This window comes from Hippocampus bargibanti, linkage group LG08 (assembly GCF_051943395.1).
Source record: "Hippocampus bargibanti isolate YZ-2025 linkage group LG08, ASM5194339v1, whole genome shotgun sequence".
In the NCBI taxonomy this organism is placed as follows: Eukaryota; Metazoa; Chordata; class Actinopteri; order Syngnathiformes; family Syngnathidae; genus Hippocampus; species Hippocampus bargibanti.
Genome location: NC_142741.1, coordinates 17080168 through 17096289, shown reverse-complemented (window position 1 = coordinate 17096289; position 16122 = coordinate 17080168). Strand labels below are relative to the sequence as shown.

General features: G+C 41.5%; 1 protein-coding gene across 3 annotated transcripts; it reads right to left on the bottom strand.

The window, feature by feature from the left end:
- Nucleotides 1-201: 201 nt before the first annotated feature.
- tmtc4 (transmembrane O-mannosyltransferase targeting cadherins 4) lies at nt 202-15894 on the bottom strand. 3 transcript variants are annotated; one of them, XM_089002927.1, is made up of 19 exons: nt 15668-15894; nt 15507-15539; nt 15224-15428; nt 14490-14605; nt 13877-14093; nt 11572-11659; nt 11391-11491; nt 10509-10601; nt 10144-10305; nt 8676-8878; nt 8344-8518; nt 7334-7465; nt 7190-7269; nt 7016-7123; nt 6810-6951; nt 5382-5496; nt 2067-2179; nt 1879-1948; nt 202-746 (listed from the first exon to the last, which is right to left on the bottom strand). In XM_089002927.1, the coding sequence occupies exons 3-19, from the start codon at nt 15383-15385 to the stop codon at nt 598-600; spliced, it is 2226 nt and encodes a 741-aa protein (XP_088859053.1). In that variant the 5' UTR covers nt 15386-15428; nt 15507-15539; nt 15668-15894; the 3' UTR covers nt 202-597. The 3 variants fall into 3 exon arrangements, 2 of the variants coding, with proteins under 2 accessions (XP_088859053.1, XP_088859054.1); XM_089002928.1 differs by having other exon boundaries at nt 15507-15521; XR_016115816.1 differs by lacking the exons at nt 202-746; nt 1879-1948 and adding an exon at nt 5783-5908 and having other exon boundaries at nt 2161-2179; nt 15507-15894.
- Nucleotides 15895-16122: the final 228 nt, after the last annotated feature.

Here is a 16122-nt window from a genome sequence, read left to right as displayed (position 1 = left end):
GGAAAATGGATGGAGATGGATGGAGATATTCTTTGTTGTTCTTTTGTCAACGCAACGGCACCACATCAAGGCTACCTAAAATCTATCTATCTATAGATAGATAGATAGATAGATAGATAGATAGATAGATAGATAGATAGATAGATAGATTTTAGGTAGCCTTGATGTGGTGCCGTTGCGTTGACAAAAGAACAATGCTGCAGGGTGTGGTGATCCTCATGAGTCTTCTTGGCACTGGAAATTTGGTGTAAGACTATGGAAGACAAGGGTCAATCCCAAATAAGGATTCTTTGTGGTCCTCGCATGTCTGCCAATGTTATGTATGTCCAGCTGAGACAACCTCATGTGGAGGGCGATGGGTTCCACATGGTGTTCATCAAGCATCAGGCAGCGGTAGCAGTAACAACAAATGCAGCAGTAACAACAAATACACAGAGACTGGCACCTGTGTCTCACACAACACATGCAAATCTAATGAAGATACATCACACGGGAAAGCTGCTATGAAATGACCGTTTAATTAAGACACAAAATATGTTTGTAAAAATCAGCCGGGCGTAGGAGAGTGTTTGATGATGGCAACGGATAGTCTTGCCCTCAGGGTAAGTGGCGTTTGCGCTGGTCCAGTTTGCGTCGGAGCATGTTGTAGTTTTCTTGTGTGCCTGGGGCCATGGGGTCCAATCGGAGAGACAACTCGTAGTGTTTCTGAGCCAGTTCCAACTTGCCCCACCGATGATACAGCACAGCTTCAGAAAAAGCGCACAAATACAAGTTTATTCCGCATGGTTGGGCTTGTACTCAACAGAATTGAAGTATGTGTTGTGGGAGAATGTGACTCAAAGTTGAACACTTTTGGAAGACAACCATCATTTATGGACGAGAATATTATTCGAAAGCTGTGGGACTAGTGCAGCGTGTTCCACCGGAAACAAATTCCTTGTGTGTTCTACATACTTGGCAATAAAGATGATTCTGATTCTGATTCTGATTATAAAAAATGAACTTGAAGTGCAATCTTATTTGAGTAAATACTGTCGAAAATGGATACGCTTTGCCATTGAGCCAAAATAGCGGTTTCAAACTAAAATTGAGTACAGTTTGATCCTTTGAGACATCTTGGTGTTGTCAGTCATAACAGACATGTCGGCTGCACCATCACATTATTTATGTTTTCCTTCTACTTTCGCCATCAACACGGATCAACATGAAGTTGTCAGACCAAACAAAGTACCGCAAAATGCATTGTATGTTGCTTTCTCGGTCAGGGCGTTCCTTCAGTGACGTAACATGAGGACTCATCACCAACTCAAAAACAAGACTTCCTGATTATTCAGCGCAAGTCTTAAAACGTAAAATATAGCTATATGCTGTGGAATGTTTGTAAAATACGCTCAGTAGAAGTCATTTGAAGTGATTTTACACATTATGGACACAACTTGTCAGGGGCGTCGGTTGTCCTTTAAATATGCCACAAACTCAAGGAACTTTATATTTCTTCATTCATTCGTCTTCAGGCACTTGGTGATGGACACCCTCAATTGGTTGCCAGCCATTCGCAGGGCACACAGAGACAAACAACCATTCACACTCACACCGAGGGACAGTTTCGAATGTTCAGCCATGCATGTTTTTGGAATGTGGGAGGAAACCGGATTATCCGGACAAAACCGACGCAGGCCTAGAAAGATGTAAAATCCACACAGGTAGACCGGAACGGGATTTGAATTCACGACCTTTGAACTGTGAAGTCTAACAACAGTGCTAACCACTTGACTACCAGGCCGCCCATCATTATTTCTGAAAATATTAAAAAATTATGAGTAAAAGACAAAAAATCCTTAAATTAGTACAAACTATCTCAAAATAGATATCTGTCACCCAAATTGCCGTGGCAGCCAGCTGCATTCGGGTTGATTTGGAGAGCGTTGAGGAAAAAGTCCTCCGATTCCTAACAAACGAAGAAGTAAATATTTCAGAAGGAGATTTAAACAATGACATCCCTACAACTACATCGTGTTGTACTCAATGAAGAGGATTTTTTCTTTTTTGAAATCATGCGTAGTCACCTTGTACTTCTCTTGTTTTCCCAAGACGTTGGCCAACGAAAACATGATGGTGTGGTCGTTTGGGAGGAGCTTCAAAGCTTCTCGTCCAATCAGCTCTGCTTGGCCCAAGTTGCCTGGGGAAAAGGCAGGATGTTCAATGTCGCCGCTGAGGTAAATTAACAGATCAACTATTGATATTCCAATCGTTTCATGCCTATATTTGGCTAACCACGATTAAATGATCACCACTATATTAGAAGAACAACAGCTACATTATATGGCAAGATCCATCTTGATATGGAGTTTTTATTATGTTCTATTCATTTTCTGTAGAACCATTAAAAGAAAGACTGTGCCTTAGGCAGCTAAAGTAATTTTTGTGCAAGGCAAAAGACCATTTTCACACAGGTTAAAAATATATTTGACTTTTTGGCGATGTTGAAAGCAGAAAAAAAATACCCAGCAAACACTGACGTAAACCATATTAACTACCCGTGGAGCATTCTTAATTCTAAAATGAAGTTCAATGAGAGCAGACAGCAAGAAATGAGATAACACCAGGAAGAACGTGCAGACGCTCAAAGATATAAAAGTGACATGAAAAAAATAAAATAAAAAAAGAATATTATTGTACAGCTATCCATCTATCCATTTTCTCATTACAAGGGTCGGGACCCAGCTGTCATCGGGCAGTCGGCTGGTTGCCAACCATCCGCGCTCTCACTCACACCTAAAGACAATTTTGTGTGTTCATACAGTCTGCCACGCCTGTTTTTGGAATGAGGGAGGAAACCAGAGCACCGGGAGAAAACCCACGCAGGCACAGGTTGAACATGCAAACTCCACACAGGAAGGTTGGAACCGGGATCAAAACCACAACCTCTGTACTGTAAGGTCGATTATTATACAGGATTTACCGTATTTATTTGCTTTACTGAACTCAACTAAAAAAAAAAACTGTGTGCCACAAACAAAAAGAAAATCAACAAAGATATTTCCCATGTTATTCTCGTAAAGTTACATTTTTCCTTGTATCCAAGTGTGCAACGGTTCATAATAATCACCAAAAACAATGTCACTGGGCCACTAAGATAGTGTCTTGACACTCAGAATTGAAGATGAATAGCTTGTACAAAGTAATGGCAGGCTAATAAAAGCTGGTGCCCAGACAACATAACTGTCAGCTTTTATTTATTTTGGGGGCAAGCTTTTATTTATTTTGGGGGCAAGCTTTCACCCTGCGCACACACAGACGAGCGGTTTGGTCCCTAATTAGGGATGAACACAAGGCCAACTGGGTTATTGATCTCTGTCACTGACCCGTCTGGTGTATGCAACACCCCCCCCCCCCCCATCTGAATACAAAAAAAAAAAAAAAAACAGAGGAGACAGACAGAGATGTAGAGTCCTCAGTGAAGAGACTTTTGCTTGGAAAGAAATCCACAGATTAAAGAAAAGATCCTCAATTTCCATTTGCAAGTAATACCCCCCCCCCCCCCCCCATTTTTTTGTTGGCGAACATGGTTAAAGGGCTATGATTATTTGAGTCCGATTTGTGGACGGATGGGGTAGGTCTGGGGCACTGCTCTGGCTGTTCTCACCCACGTTTGATCAGCAAACATGTAGGGCACTGATTGGACGGGTGCAGTTTCCCCCTGGGAACACCTCCCCGACAAAATAGCTGCGGCGTTCGGAAATCAGAGCATTCTCCACACGGCGGGGAGGAACGCCTTGAGAAACTCACAAGACAAAAGCCTTAATACATAAATTTCAAGCATTGCTGATTCTCGCTCTTCCGCTCTAATCTTGTTGGGCCGTTTTGAATAACTTTCAGAAGATACAAAAGACAGTTCTTGTCCATCGATGCTAGAACAACAGGCCAATTTTTAAGGTAAACCTGCACAATCTAAAAATACAATTACAGTAAAGTCTCGTTATATCGATATTCTCGGGAGTCCGAAAAATATCGATATAACCGGGACTATCGATATATCGACCCTGCGCGCATGTAATTTTCTCCTTGCGTGCATAGAAATAGTATCGTAATAAGCGGGACTATCGATATAACCGATATCGATATAACAAGACTTTACTGTATATCTTATGAGAATTGTAACTTTCTAATTTCCCCAATTGTGGGACGATTAAAGTATTTCTGATAACGTGGTGCATTCTAGGGAAGGGCAATACATATCGTCATTGACACATATATTGAGATGGAATGGTCGTCTAATCCAAAATATTGCGAGTTCCATTCTACAAACACATTTCCAACCCATAAAGCCATAACATTCAAAGTAAATAATTATTTAGTCACAAAAAAAGTTGAAGAGTTTGAACATAAAATATGTTGTCTTTCAGCTTGTATTCAATTAAATACACTACAATAAATATTTTTTGATATAGAGGTAACAACCGACTTACGACTGGCGCGATTTACGACCACCCGTTCTTACAACCATGGGCGCCAGACCCTTATTTTGTTTTACTTTAATTCTACGCCTGGCAGCGCAACGTGCTAGCAGGCCGGCAAGCATTTCTCGCACAGCAATCGACTGTGTGATGGCACCGGAGGGGGGAGTGTCCACCAACGCTGGTCGCTGGCGCTCGGGACCGGCGCGACGAGAACGGGGGGAGGGTTCCCCGGCGTCGGCCGCGGCCTGGCAAGGACTCGAGCCAAGGGAGGTCTGACGTCAGCGCTCGGGCCCGCGGAATCGCCGGGAGGTAACGGGTCGGGCACTGCAAAGGGCGTCTTACGACCGGGTCCCCTTCCGGCTGTGGAGTTGGGCCGAGTGTCGGCACGGAGAGCGGGGTAAGGCCTGGGAGAGGGCAACCGGTACAACACCGGCGACCCAGACCCACGCCCGCCCGCTCCCGTGGCATCCGAATCAGATCATTTGCAGGTTATCATTAGCACCAAGTCTCTCTTCAGCATTTTGGATGGATTTTGATTTACGACCATTTTGACTTATGACTGTTTGGTCGGAATGGAACCCGGTCGCAAGTCGGATGTTACCTGGATAGCAAAATGGCCGCCACCTGAGATGGCTAAAAATAGGTAGTTTTTGCTGATTAACTCATATTCCATCAGCAATATATGAACACAAATGTGGTGCTTAGATGAGTGAAGTTTCATAGAACACTTTATTGGAAAGAAGATATTTCACTTTAATGAAGGTTTGGTAACTGACACAAATTGAGCCTGGTTGCTATCTAAATTGCAAATCAAAATAGCAGCACCCGCCACAAGCACAGCAACATTACGTTCAGACTTTTAGTCACACTCGAGGCTTATAAACTGCGTGTGTGCATGTATGTGTGCTCAAGTGTGATTACCAATGTTGTCCAGTAGAATGACCATGTTGTTCCATGCGAGGCTATGATCAGGTTTAAGTACTGTTGCGTTCCTCCATGCATTCAGAGCATCCAAATGTCTCTGCTGGTCTGCATACTGGCCGGAATAAAACAAAATATCAATACAGTGATACCTTGGCTTATGAACTTAATTGTTTCCCAGACAGGGTGTGTAAGGCAAAAAGTGTCTATCCCAAAAATTAATTTTCCATAGAAAACCATTAAAATGAGAATAATCTGTTCCCAGATATATAATTTTCTACTTTCTAATTTTCTAAGCCTTAAAACTACACAAAATATACCTATTTTATGTATAATAAATGTGCTATGGTATTATAATTAAAGAAATAAACTGTACAGTATAATAAAGTCGTTTTATTTACCTTTGTGATGGTCGCTGATGGCTTGATGGAATGGAGTGGCCGGTTTCATCAGCATTAAACACTTGATGAGGAATGTCGTCTTCTTCTTTCACCATCTTGAGGAATGATCCCTTGGAGGTGCTTTCTCTGTGATAATTGTACCTTTTTCCTCATCAATTGTGTTCTGTTTAGCTGGATTGATAGCTTTTTGCATCAAGTGTACAGATGGCTTGTGTGGGTTATTTGTGGAGCCTGATTGATGGGATATTTTAACCTTACAGTCTACACTCTGCTTTTGAACTATCAAAGTTGAAACGAGTCCAAATTTCACTGTTTTCTAGCCATTTTCTCACCATTTCACTTTTTTTCACTTTTGTTTTTTTGTTTCAAGCTCTGTCGTCTCCCTTTCGTGTGCGTGTGTGTGTGTTTCCTCACTCTCTCTATGTCATCTGCCTGTCTCTTTAATGTTGACCCCCCCCTCACTGCTTGACCAATCACGTGGCTTTAACCAAAGATGCCATTTTGTTTTTGGGAGAACGCCTCTCTCTGTCTGTAACCCCCACGCCTCCACTGATGCGTTCTTGACAAATCACGTGGCTTTAACCGAAGACTGTAGGCGGAGAATAGAGGAGAAAACAGTCGGCCACCATTTTCTTGTTAGGAGAACAGGCTCGTTCGCGAACGACACATAACTCATTGTGGCAGCTCTGTGTGTATCCCGAAAAATCGTTCATATGCCAAGGTAATTTTTTTTTAATAAATGTAACGTTCGTAAACCGAAAAGTTCGTAAGCCAAGGGGTTTCTCAACCGAGGTATCACTGTACATGTATGATGTTGTTCATTTTATCCAACGACATCTACAGTAAAATATCCTAGGGTGGAAATGCCCAAGGAACTTCTAGAGAACCAATATGTGACTGGACTATGGGAAAGTCGGTCTAAAACTTGGAGGGCTGAACATAGGATTGGATCTGATTAGTTCTGAGGACCACACCAAGACCAAAAGAAATGCTGGAATTTCAAGTTGAAATGCGGTCGAGAACTCACCAGCCGTCCTAAATTGTAGTAGCAGTCCGGATACTTCTTCCGGAACTGGATGGCATTCCAGTAGCTCCTCTCGGCTTGCTGAAACTTGCTCAGACTGTTTTGCACGATACCCAGATTCATCCACGCGGCAGCAAAGTCCGTTCTGTAAAATTTTTTGTGAGTTGAGGGCCCTCCGCATTGTTTTTGATGCTTTTCTGACAACCCACTGGATTGAAACGGCTTTGGATAGGAGCTGCTCCGCCTCGATCAGTTCGTTCCTTTCCTTGAGGATATTACCCAAGTTGTTCATGGCGTGAACATAGGTGGGATGGAGCCTGTAAGTCGTGCCAGAGAGTTTTCAATTATTGATGGGAATGAGCCAAAATTGATGAAACGCTAACCTGATGGCCTCTCTGTAATAGCTAATTGCAGTTGTGGTGTTGCCTTTGTCGGCCAAATTCTTCCCGACGTTGTAATGGACCTGAGGAATTATCACATCATTGATGATTGAACATTGAAAAGAAAGAAATTGCTTTTTTTTTTACCTTTGCATTGAGGGGGCACACGGTCAGTGCGCTGGTGAAAAGACTTTGCTCAGATCGCCACTGGTGACTGCGGAGAGCAGTGCGAGCCACAAATGTGACCATCAAGGCTAAAATGGAGATGCGCAATAGTTTCTGCGGGGGGAGGAAGAAAAAAAAAGCTAAATGTGCTACATATCATTTTGTCCAGTCACATGGACAAAAACTGTTGGTTCCCACTTTTCATGAAAGAAACACTCACAGTGGTGGTGAAATAACTTGATACTCACAATCGGTGATTATTAGCTACTAGAGTAATTTTATTTTACTGTATTCTCTGGTGTGTAAGGCGCACCAGAGTATAAGGCGCACTCCAGATGAATGGTGTATTTTCAAACTTTTTCCACATATAAACCGCACCAGACTATAAGGCACACCTTTAATGAATGAAAAAGGCTTTCCAAATGCAAGAAATAAATATATAAAAGTTTATCAAAATCAAGGCACACTGCATTATAAGGTGCCACAGTAGAGACCGGGGTTATGCACGACGGGCAATGTAGTCAGTGGTTGGTGACAATAGTTGGAAGACATGTTGTGGCTCAATATTATTTCACATATAAGGTGCACATGTGCATAAGGCACAGGGTCATCTTTAAGGCTTTTGCGTGCGCCTTACACCAGACAATGCAGTAATCACTCATGCTAATTGAGTAAATGTTAACTTCCCCAATTATTAAGGACTTCCTGAATGGACATCGCAAAACTGCAAAAAATACAAAATTACAATGTGGGGTGGTTGCAGTAATGACATTAGCAACCTCATTAAAGACGGCGCATGTGATTTTTTTTATGTTGCTGTAACACAGGAGTCTAATCAAAACATCACAGAAAATGTTGATCCAAAAACCTTGAAAGTAATTAAACAGTAAAAGTGAGCCACAGAGGTGCCCAAAAGCATTGGAAGAGAAAGAGCCCAGTCGCATATAGGATCAAAGCTTCTTTTTCTTTTTTGGGCACAACATGCTCCCCACCTTGTACTTGACCCAGCGGTGACAGCAGTGTCCCAAGGCCCAGGCAAAAATGAGGCAGTAACCGGACGAGGGCAGGTACAGTACACGCTCAGCGATGACAAAGCCCACGCGGAAAAAAATGTTACAGGCCGGCAGAAATGGGACCACCAGCAGCACTAGAGCCAGGCTTAGGGTTCTTTGTCAAGAAAGAGAACACACATGTGAAATGATTCTATACAAGAGCACACAGAAAGTTTCATGACTAAAACGTGTGTCGTCAGAATTAGAAAGAGAAGGCACCATCTCTGTAATCAAGCTCACTTTGAGACGTCGAGATGGTTCAGCTAGCTTACCTTCTCTGCTGGCTGTCTGCAGAGCACAAGGCTTGGCATACCAAGCCTATCAGGACGCACCAGAGCAGTAGCGGCCACAGCAGCCTCCAATCAGTGCTCGACTTAATGAGTGGCACGCAGCCCATGGACCAATCAAAACACAGCCACCAGGGACACAGCAGCAGCCAGCCATTTAGGGCGTAGTAGTAATTATAGTTGACCACCTGTCAATCATCAAAATGGGGGAGGATGAAGAGGAAAGAGTAAAAATCGTTTTGGAGTAGCATCATGTTTCATTGATTGTGTTATTATTTTCTATGCAGGGTTTGCAATTTATTGGAGTAAGAGTTTTATTTTTACAATTTTATATGCAGATATTTAATGGCATTTAGGTCTTTCAAACCACCATTATCTTATATCTTAGATGCAATTTTGCCATCAAAATATAATGGTCAGACACATCTCCAGATACTGATGCGACGGGGGGGGGGGGGCAATACAGATTTGTCGGGCTCCGCTGAATGCAGTGCTCAGTTGTGCATGTAAATTTCTTTTTTTTTCATTCATTGCACATTTTCAGATTTCGGTACTTGTTAGCCACCCACCCATGAGTGGACTCAAACAAGCCTTTATTTTATTTTTTTTTTTTTTTGTCTTTCGTGTATGTGTGACATGGAGAAGCTAATACAGTGAGACCTCAACTTACAAACACCTTATCTTACAAACTTTTCGTCTTACAAACTTCAAATTTCTGAAAATTAAATCTTATAATAAGCACTATTTTCATAATACACACTCACCACGGCTGGCGGAGTTATCTTTGGCGGAAGCACATGACCGAACAGCACCAGAGGTTAAGTTACCAACAGTCCTTATGGAAGGTGACTCTCCTTCCATAAGCCATCAACGACCATCAAAAAGGTAAATAAAACTTTATTTTACAGCACAGTTTATTTCTTTAATTACAGTCCTCATGTAATGTGCCTCTCCTTCCAAACAGCAATTCCGTTTGACCTTCGACCTCCAACGCCATTCCATCAAGCCATCAATGACCATCACAAATGCAAATAAAGTGACTTTATGATACAATGCAGTGTATTTCTTTCATTACAATACAATAGCACATTTATTATACATAGAATAAGGTATGTTGTGTGTGGTTTTAAGGCTTATTTAGTTGAAAAGTATATTTTATGGAAACCCGGGAACGGATTATTCCGATTTTAATGGTTTCCTATGGGATTTTTTTTTTGAGATATACACTTTTCGCCTTACACACTCTGTCTGGGAACCAATTAAGTTCGTAAGTTGAGGTCTCACTGTACTGTATATATGTCCAACAGAAAGTTTTGCTTTTTCTATTTGCAGCCTTTGCGAATTGAAAATTAGATTCTACCACAACACAGATTATTTGCCCAATTTCTATCGAGAAAAAGCCCAATCATATTTTTAGGACAATAAAAGGTTTGGACGAGCCAGTCTGACTCACCCTAAGAAACATGTCCTCTGCAAACGAGGCGGGGTTGTCCACTTCAGTGAACGCCGGCGGCCCAGTTCCCATGATTCTCCAGCGGGCATAGAGCATAAAGAAGCCGCCTAGAGCGATAAGGGCCAATCGCATCGGCAGGCCTGTCCGCAGCATCTCGTGCGCCTGTCAAATATCATTACATATGTCATATACAGTACATAGGTACATACATGATGCATGTGTGCGGGTGTGAGCCTTCCCAGATCGATGGGGTCTAATTAAGGCAGCTTTGCATACAATATATATGCAATGTGACGTTAATCATACGAGAGGGAGCATGATTTATGACAGAGCAGGGCAAGGGAGGAGGGAGTACTGTAACTCACATTATGAGTGGTCTTCCTGAGGAGTAGCCTCTGGCTCAGTTCATACACGTCAACATTACAGATGAGGAGGACATCAAAAGCTGCATTTACACCCTGAAGGGAAAACGCAAAGACACCCAAGACGGACGTAATCATATAGGTCAGTGACAAAAGAACGCATTAGCTCCAGTTATAACATTGGGTTACACGTGGAGTGAAAATGATGACAACCTCTGTAATTTAGGTTGAAATTCTACACAAAAAGAACAGAGTGTGGGCTCGGGTCGACCAAAATTAACAGTTGGTGCTGAGAGGAAAAAGAGGATTACTGCTCCTTGACAGGTAGGTTTTGCGTGTTGTGAGATTTTTTACATGTCACAGACTTTCCCCCACCACATCATCTCTGTATTCAAAAACAAAATTGATTTTTTTTGTTACCTTGCAACTTTTTATTTCTTGTAATTACTTGAGATTATTTCTTTATTTGGAACATGTGTCTGACTGTTAATATTACTTTTATGTTGGAGATCTTGGCATTTATCTGCTAAAACTGTCAGTAACCCCCCCCCTCGTAACGGTAATAAAATAACAATAATAATATATTTTATTAATAAGCGCCATTCAAAACTCTCAAGGACACATTACAGTCACAGGATTAGAACAAAGGGTGAGCAGCAGCATCCAGACGCGCCTGTGTTCACTTAACCCGGAAGTGATTGTATTTATACGATACTATATACACTCGTGGTATGTTGTGATTTGGTGCACCTTAAAAAAAAATTAATTCATCGGTTGAACTAGAACATAGTTAGGATCTGATTGCCACAGGCATTAAAAAGATGTACAGTATATGACATTGCTGCAAAGTTCCTTTTGGCATGATGCGGTGGAATCATTTTGTACCAAGACAGTGATGCCTTGCTCTTTACAAAGCATGGCCGCAGCGCACAGCAAGAGGCTGGCCACAATCCAGCACACAGAAAAGTCGCCATTTTTGTCCACACCTGAGAGGGGAAAATACACAAAACAAAACACTGTGTTATTGTTTAAATGGAATCTGTAAATTATGGTTGAAGAAACTCACCTTTGTTGAAAGCTTTGCAATATGTGAGGAAAGACAGCTGGAAAAACAGTGCACACAACAGGTCCGCTCGACCGACGATGCCCGCCACCTTTCGTGGAGGAAATGCAAAAGACCAGACAGCTATCATGACCTTTTAGTAAAATCCCAACAACAACATGAATGCTATCAATCCATCCATTTTCCAGCATAACTTTCTGTGCGGCGTTTGTTTTCTTTGTCCTACCTAATGCTTTTATTTTGCCGCACAGCTTAACCAACATCCGTGCATTGATGTTATTCATACAGAAAATGAATAAAGCGAAAGAACTGGATAGAAAGTATCTTGCTTTTACAGGAAACTTACAGTGGAAGCGCCAGATCGCCTCTAATACTGCTCTGATACGAATGAGAAAGTTGCAGTCAATCACCGCATGACTATTTTCTTGTTGGTGTTTTTTATACAGAACAGTGCTGGCTTTAAAAGAAAAAAAAGAAAAGCCACCAGCCCACCATTGTTACAATTGTTCTACCATACAGCCTCCAAAGTATGAAAACACTGGATCAACTACAGTAAAAGGACTTCTCATTAACGTTAACGTGAGTCCATACAGTGTGTGGATTCAGTTTGTGGAGCATCCTGGGGTTGCCTGCTTTGATATGTGCAGCAGGCCTGCACAAGCCAACCGTGTGCCCGCCACACCATTCTTGCCCTGCATGATTAAAGAGAATACGGGAGAGAAAACCGGCGCCTTCCAGCCAGGCTGCATCACAAACACACAACACACATACGAGCACGCATACAGGCGGCAGGTCAATAAGCATCCTATCGCGAGGCGTCGGCAGTGTCCGCATGCACCTTGGTCCTGACGCTCCCAGCTGAGACGGCGCGTTTGTTCTTGGCATGGAAACACTGCACTGTTTTAGTGTGGTAATTCCTGGTTAACTTCAAAGTGGTGAATTGGTGAATGGGAGCTCGCTTAATTGGCAACAATTAACGAGGCAAGTTAGCAGGAGACTGGACTTTGGAAATTGTTGTCGTAGAGTTGCAGCAGTCTCGTTCCTCTTCTGCTATTCGCTAAGCTTATTGTGCTGTATGTGAACGACACTGTATTGTTTTATCCATTGATCCTTGTTTCGAACCGCTTATCCTCATTGGAGTCTTGGGTGAGCTGTAACCTCTCCCCAAAGATTTTGGGTGAGACGCTCAACTTGTCAATCGCAGGGAAGATGTAGTAAAACAAACATTGACACTCATGTTCACACCGGTGGAAGATTTTGAGTCTTCAATCAACGTGCGACAGAAATATATGAATTTGCACATTTTTATGTTTTATTTTGTTTTGAGTAGTTTTAGGACAAATCCTAATCTTAGTCATGACATTATTTGGAAGACTACTTTTTAGTTTTACTTTGGTCACACTATTCAAAAGTAAGACTATTATAAGTGAAATAAATGTTTGGCTTATCTTCCCATCCTGAGTTTTAAATGGGGATGCCTATTATAACTTTTCTCAGACCGAAAGCAGTAGTGAGGCTTTAGGATCGATACAAATACCAAAACTACAAGTACTTTTGTAAAATAATAGTATTTGCATTTACACTTCTTCTTTTCCTTTTGGCTTTTCCCTTCAAGGGGTCACCACAGCAAATCAGTGTCCTTCATCTTCAGAGGTTTGATTTGCACGTTTGTTTTGGCCAAGCTTTTACATCGGATGCCCTTCCTAACACAACCCTCTGTATTTATCTGGGCTTGGGACCGGAACAAGGAGACACTGGCTTATGTCCCCTTGTGGCTAGAACTATTAATCTTTCTATGTGACACATGACAAATGAATGAATTTATCTTGAACATGTGTGAAAAAGACAGGTGAACATCTAAAAAAATATATACAATGGATCGATATTTGAAAAGAAGTACAACAACCTCACTCCTACTGCAGTGCAGAGTGAAACACAGTCCTTGTGGCTCTACCAACACTTTGACTGATATATCCCCAAGAAATAAATAAATGAGGCAAGTCATGTCTAACTTTGGATTCTTGAGCTACCTTGTCCCTGATAAAAATATCAAAATCCCCAATCAGCAAAATAAACACAACATTGGAAGTTCCAATCATGTAATCGCATTACAAAATCCCTAACTGATACTTTGAAAAAGAGCTGGTTCCACCTGAAACCAATATGTCATATCCGTACTTGAACATCACTAGTTTTAATCCTCCATAATTACCTAATGGTGCTTGGCTAAATAAAAAAGGTATCGATTTGAAGTGGCGAATTTTCAATATAGTCTGAAACAGGAATTGACACTCAGTTAGCAACGTACACTTTCCGTGTGGACAGGGTGGGCAGCGAAGAAGAGCGCAGCGAGCAGCGACGTCTTGGGAGCATGATTCAGTACGTGGCTTCTCTCGTCGTAAGCAAGTCCCCCAATCATCAAGGCGAACACATCCATCATCAAAGCGGAAATAACGGCATGGAGGGCAATGTTCAACACGTGGAAGCCCATAGGGTGCAGGCCGCCTGCCAACATGTAGTTCAACCTGCAACAAGCTTGAAATGTTTAAGCAGAATGTGACATGACATTGGTTCTGCACCATGGATAATTGACAACTGCTTCACTAAAACTATAGTTTCTGTGTAAAGAACCAGTTAGCTGACTGAGATAACTGATGCCAAATCTTGCATCAACGTCCTTTTCAGGGCCATGGAGGTTTTGTTTTTCCTTTAATAACAAACTGCATTTTTTTACTTATGTTTTGTTTGATTAATATTTAAATTTGTATTTCAAAAATGTTACAAAAAAAAGGGGGGGGGAACATTTTTCCACACACTGTTTCATAGATTTGAATATTGCCTCACAAGTCAGTCCCGTGATATTTTCTATTTGCTAAAACTCACTAATACTGGGTGTTCTGAAGCAACAGAGGAGTACAAACCGAAATGTAAAGACAGTAAGTGGTCTGTAGGATTTGTGACTGGAGTTGCTGCTCAGGTTGCTTCCCCAGAAGTCATTGCTCCAAATGTTGGTCAAGGGTGATGTTGGTTTCAAATCCTGCCACACACAACAAAACATGTTTACTTCTGCAAGTTTAGGGCATTTTTTGGTCCCTTTTGAACATGAACTTATTATGGATAATAATACAGTTCATTTATAAGCGGCTTTCAAAACTCTCAAGGACACTTTATAGTCACAGGTTATGTTTTTCTGCGGGGATAAACAATGGGTCAATTTAAATTAAGATTTTCTCATATTGTTCACATCATAATTGTTCAGTTTATCCGTGTCTTTTTTAACATGATCAATCAAGTAAAAAAACAGAGTTATGTAAATTTATTGTGACAAATATCACCAAATTTTGAGAATATCTATATATGCTACATGTATTTAGAAGACCACCATTGTTTTGTGGGACCAACACTCAGTCGAAATGGGATCATAAAACCTTAAACCATAAACAACTACTGATGAAATGAGTCATCTGTCACAACCCAGGCTGCTCAGTAACATATGTCTCACTGTATTTGTATCCAGAGATTAAAAAGCCACTCAATTATAATACATCACATTTCTGAGGAGCAACTGCTGACTTAAAACTGAGTGACGAAATACTTATTTTTTTGTGTACATTCCCATTATTAATAGATCAGCATATTAAAATGAAAAAAAAACCTTGTTGTTGATGATGGCCTCCGAATCGTCAAATACAAATTCCCCATCATAACTATTGATGAAGCACAGCAATGCCACCAGACCTACAGTGACCTTGGCCTGAATCGGACCCAGCCTGGGAATGGGGACTTCCTCATCCCAATGAACCTCAGACAATGCCATGACGCACCGGCACCTGGTTCATTCCGTCACATTGTCCAAATCCCTGAGGACACAAGGGACGTTAGAGGGCATTAAACACACAATAATATGCGTACGACTGAAGGGCTGGTTGAATTCTTACCTATCTTTTGTTGAGCTTCGTGATAGGTTGCGTCTTTGGGTTAGATTATTTAAAAACAAACGACTATCAAACATAAATTTCACTTAATGCAGACATATGTGCAGGCACATTACGCCCAAAAAAAGTTTTTTGTCTTCAGTTTTCATTGAAGGGATACTCACATGCAAGTACCGTGGTATTTAGCGTTAGCATGTTTCCCTGGATGCTCCTATTCTCAGTATCGGTCAGAATGTAAACGTAACCGACACACATCAAACGCAATGTTTGTATTGCAGGAATAGTATGAAAATGTTGTTTCTAAAATTTTAGAGACAGTTTTACTGCAGAGGGAATCATTTGAAGGCAGAACACTAGATGTAAACAAATTGTCAGGCTCTGGGTTGATTGATTTCCGTGTACGCCACAACCACGTGGTTCTTTTCAACCAATAGATGGCTTAGTTAATACGCCGTTTTACTCACGTTGCAAAAGAGGATTCAGATAGGTAAAACTGACCGTAGAGTTGGAAGCTGAACAATAGTTTGTTAGCCCATGATGAGGGAAAGGAAAATATGAACAGGTTAATAAAGTCTAATTGGGACACAGCCCTTCTTCAAAACTCTTTCAGCCTCCAATG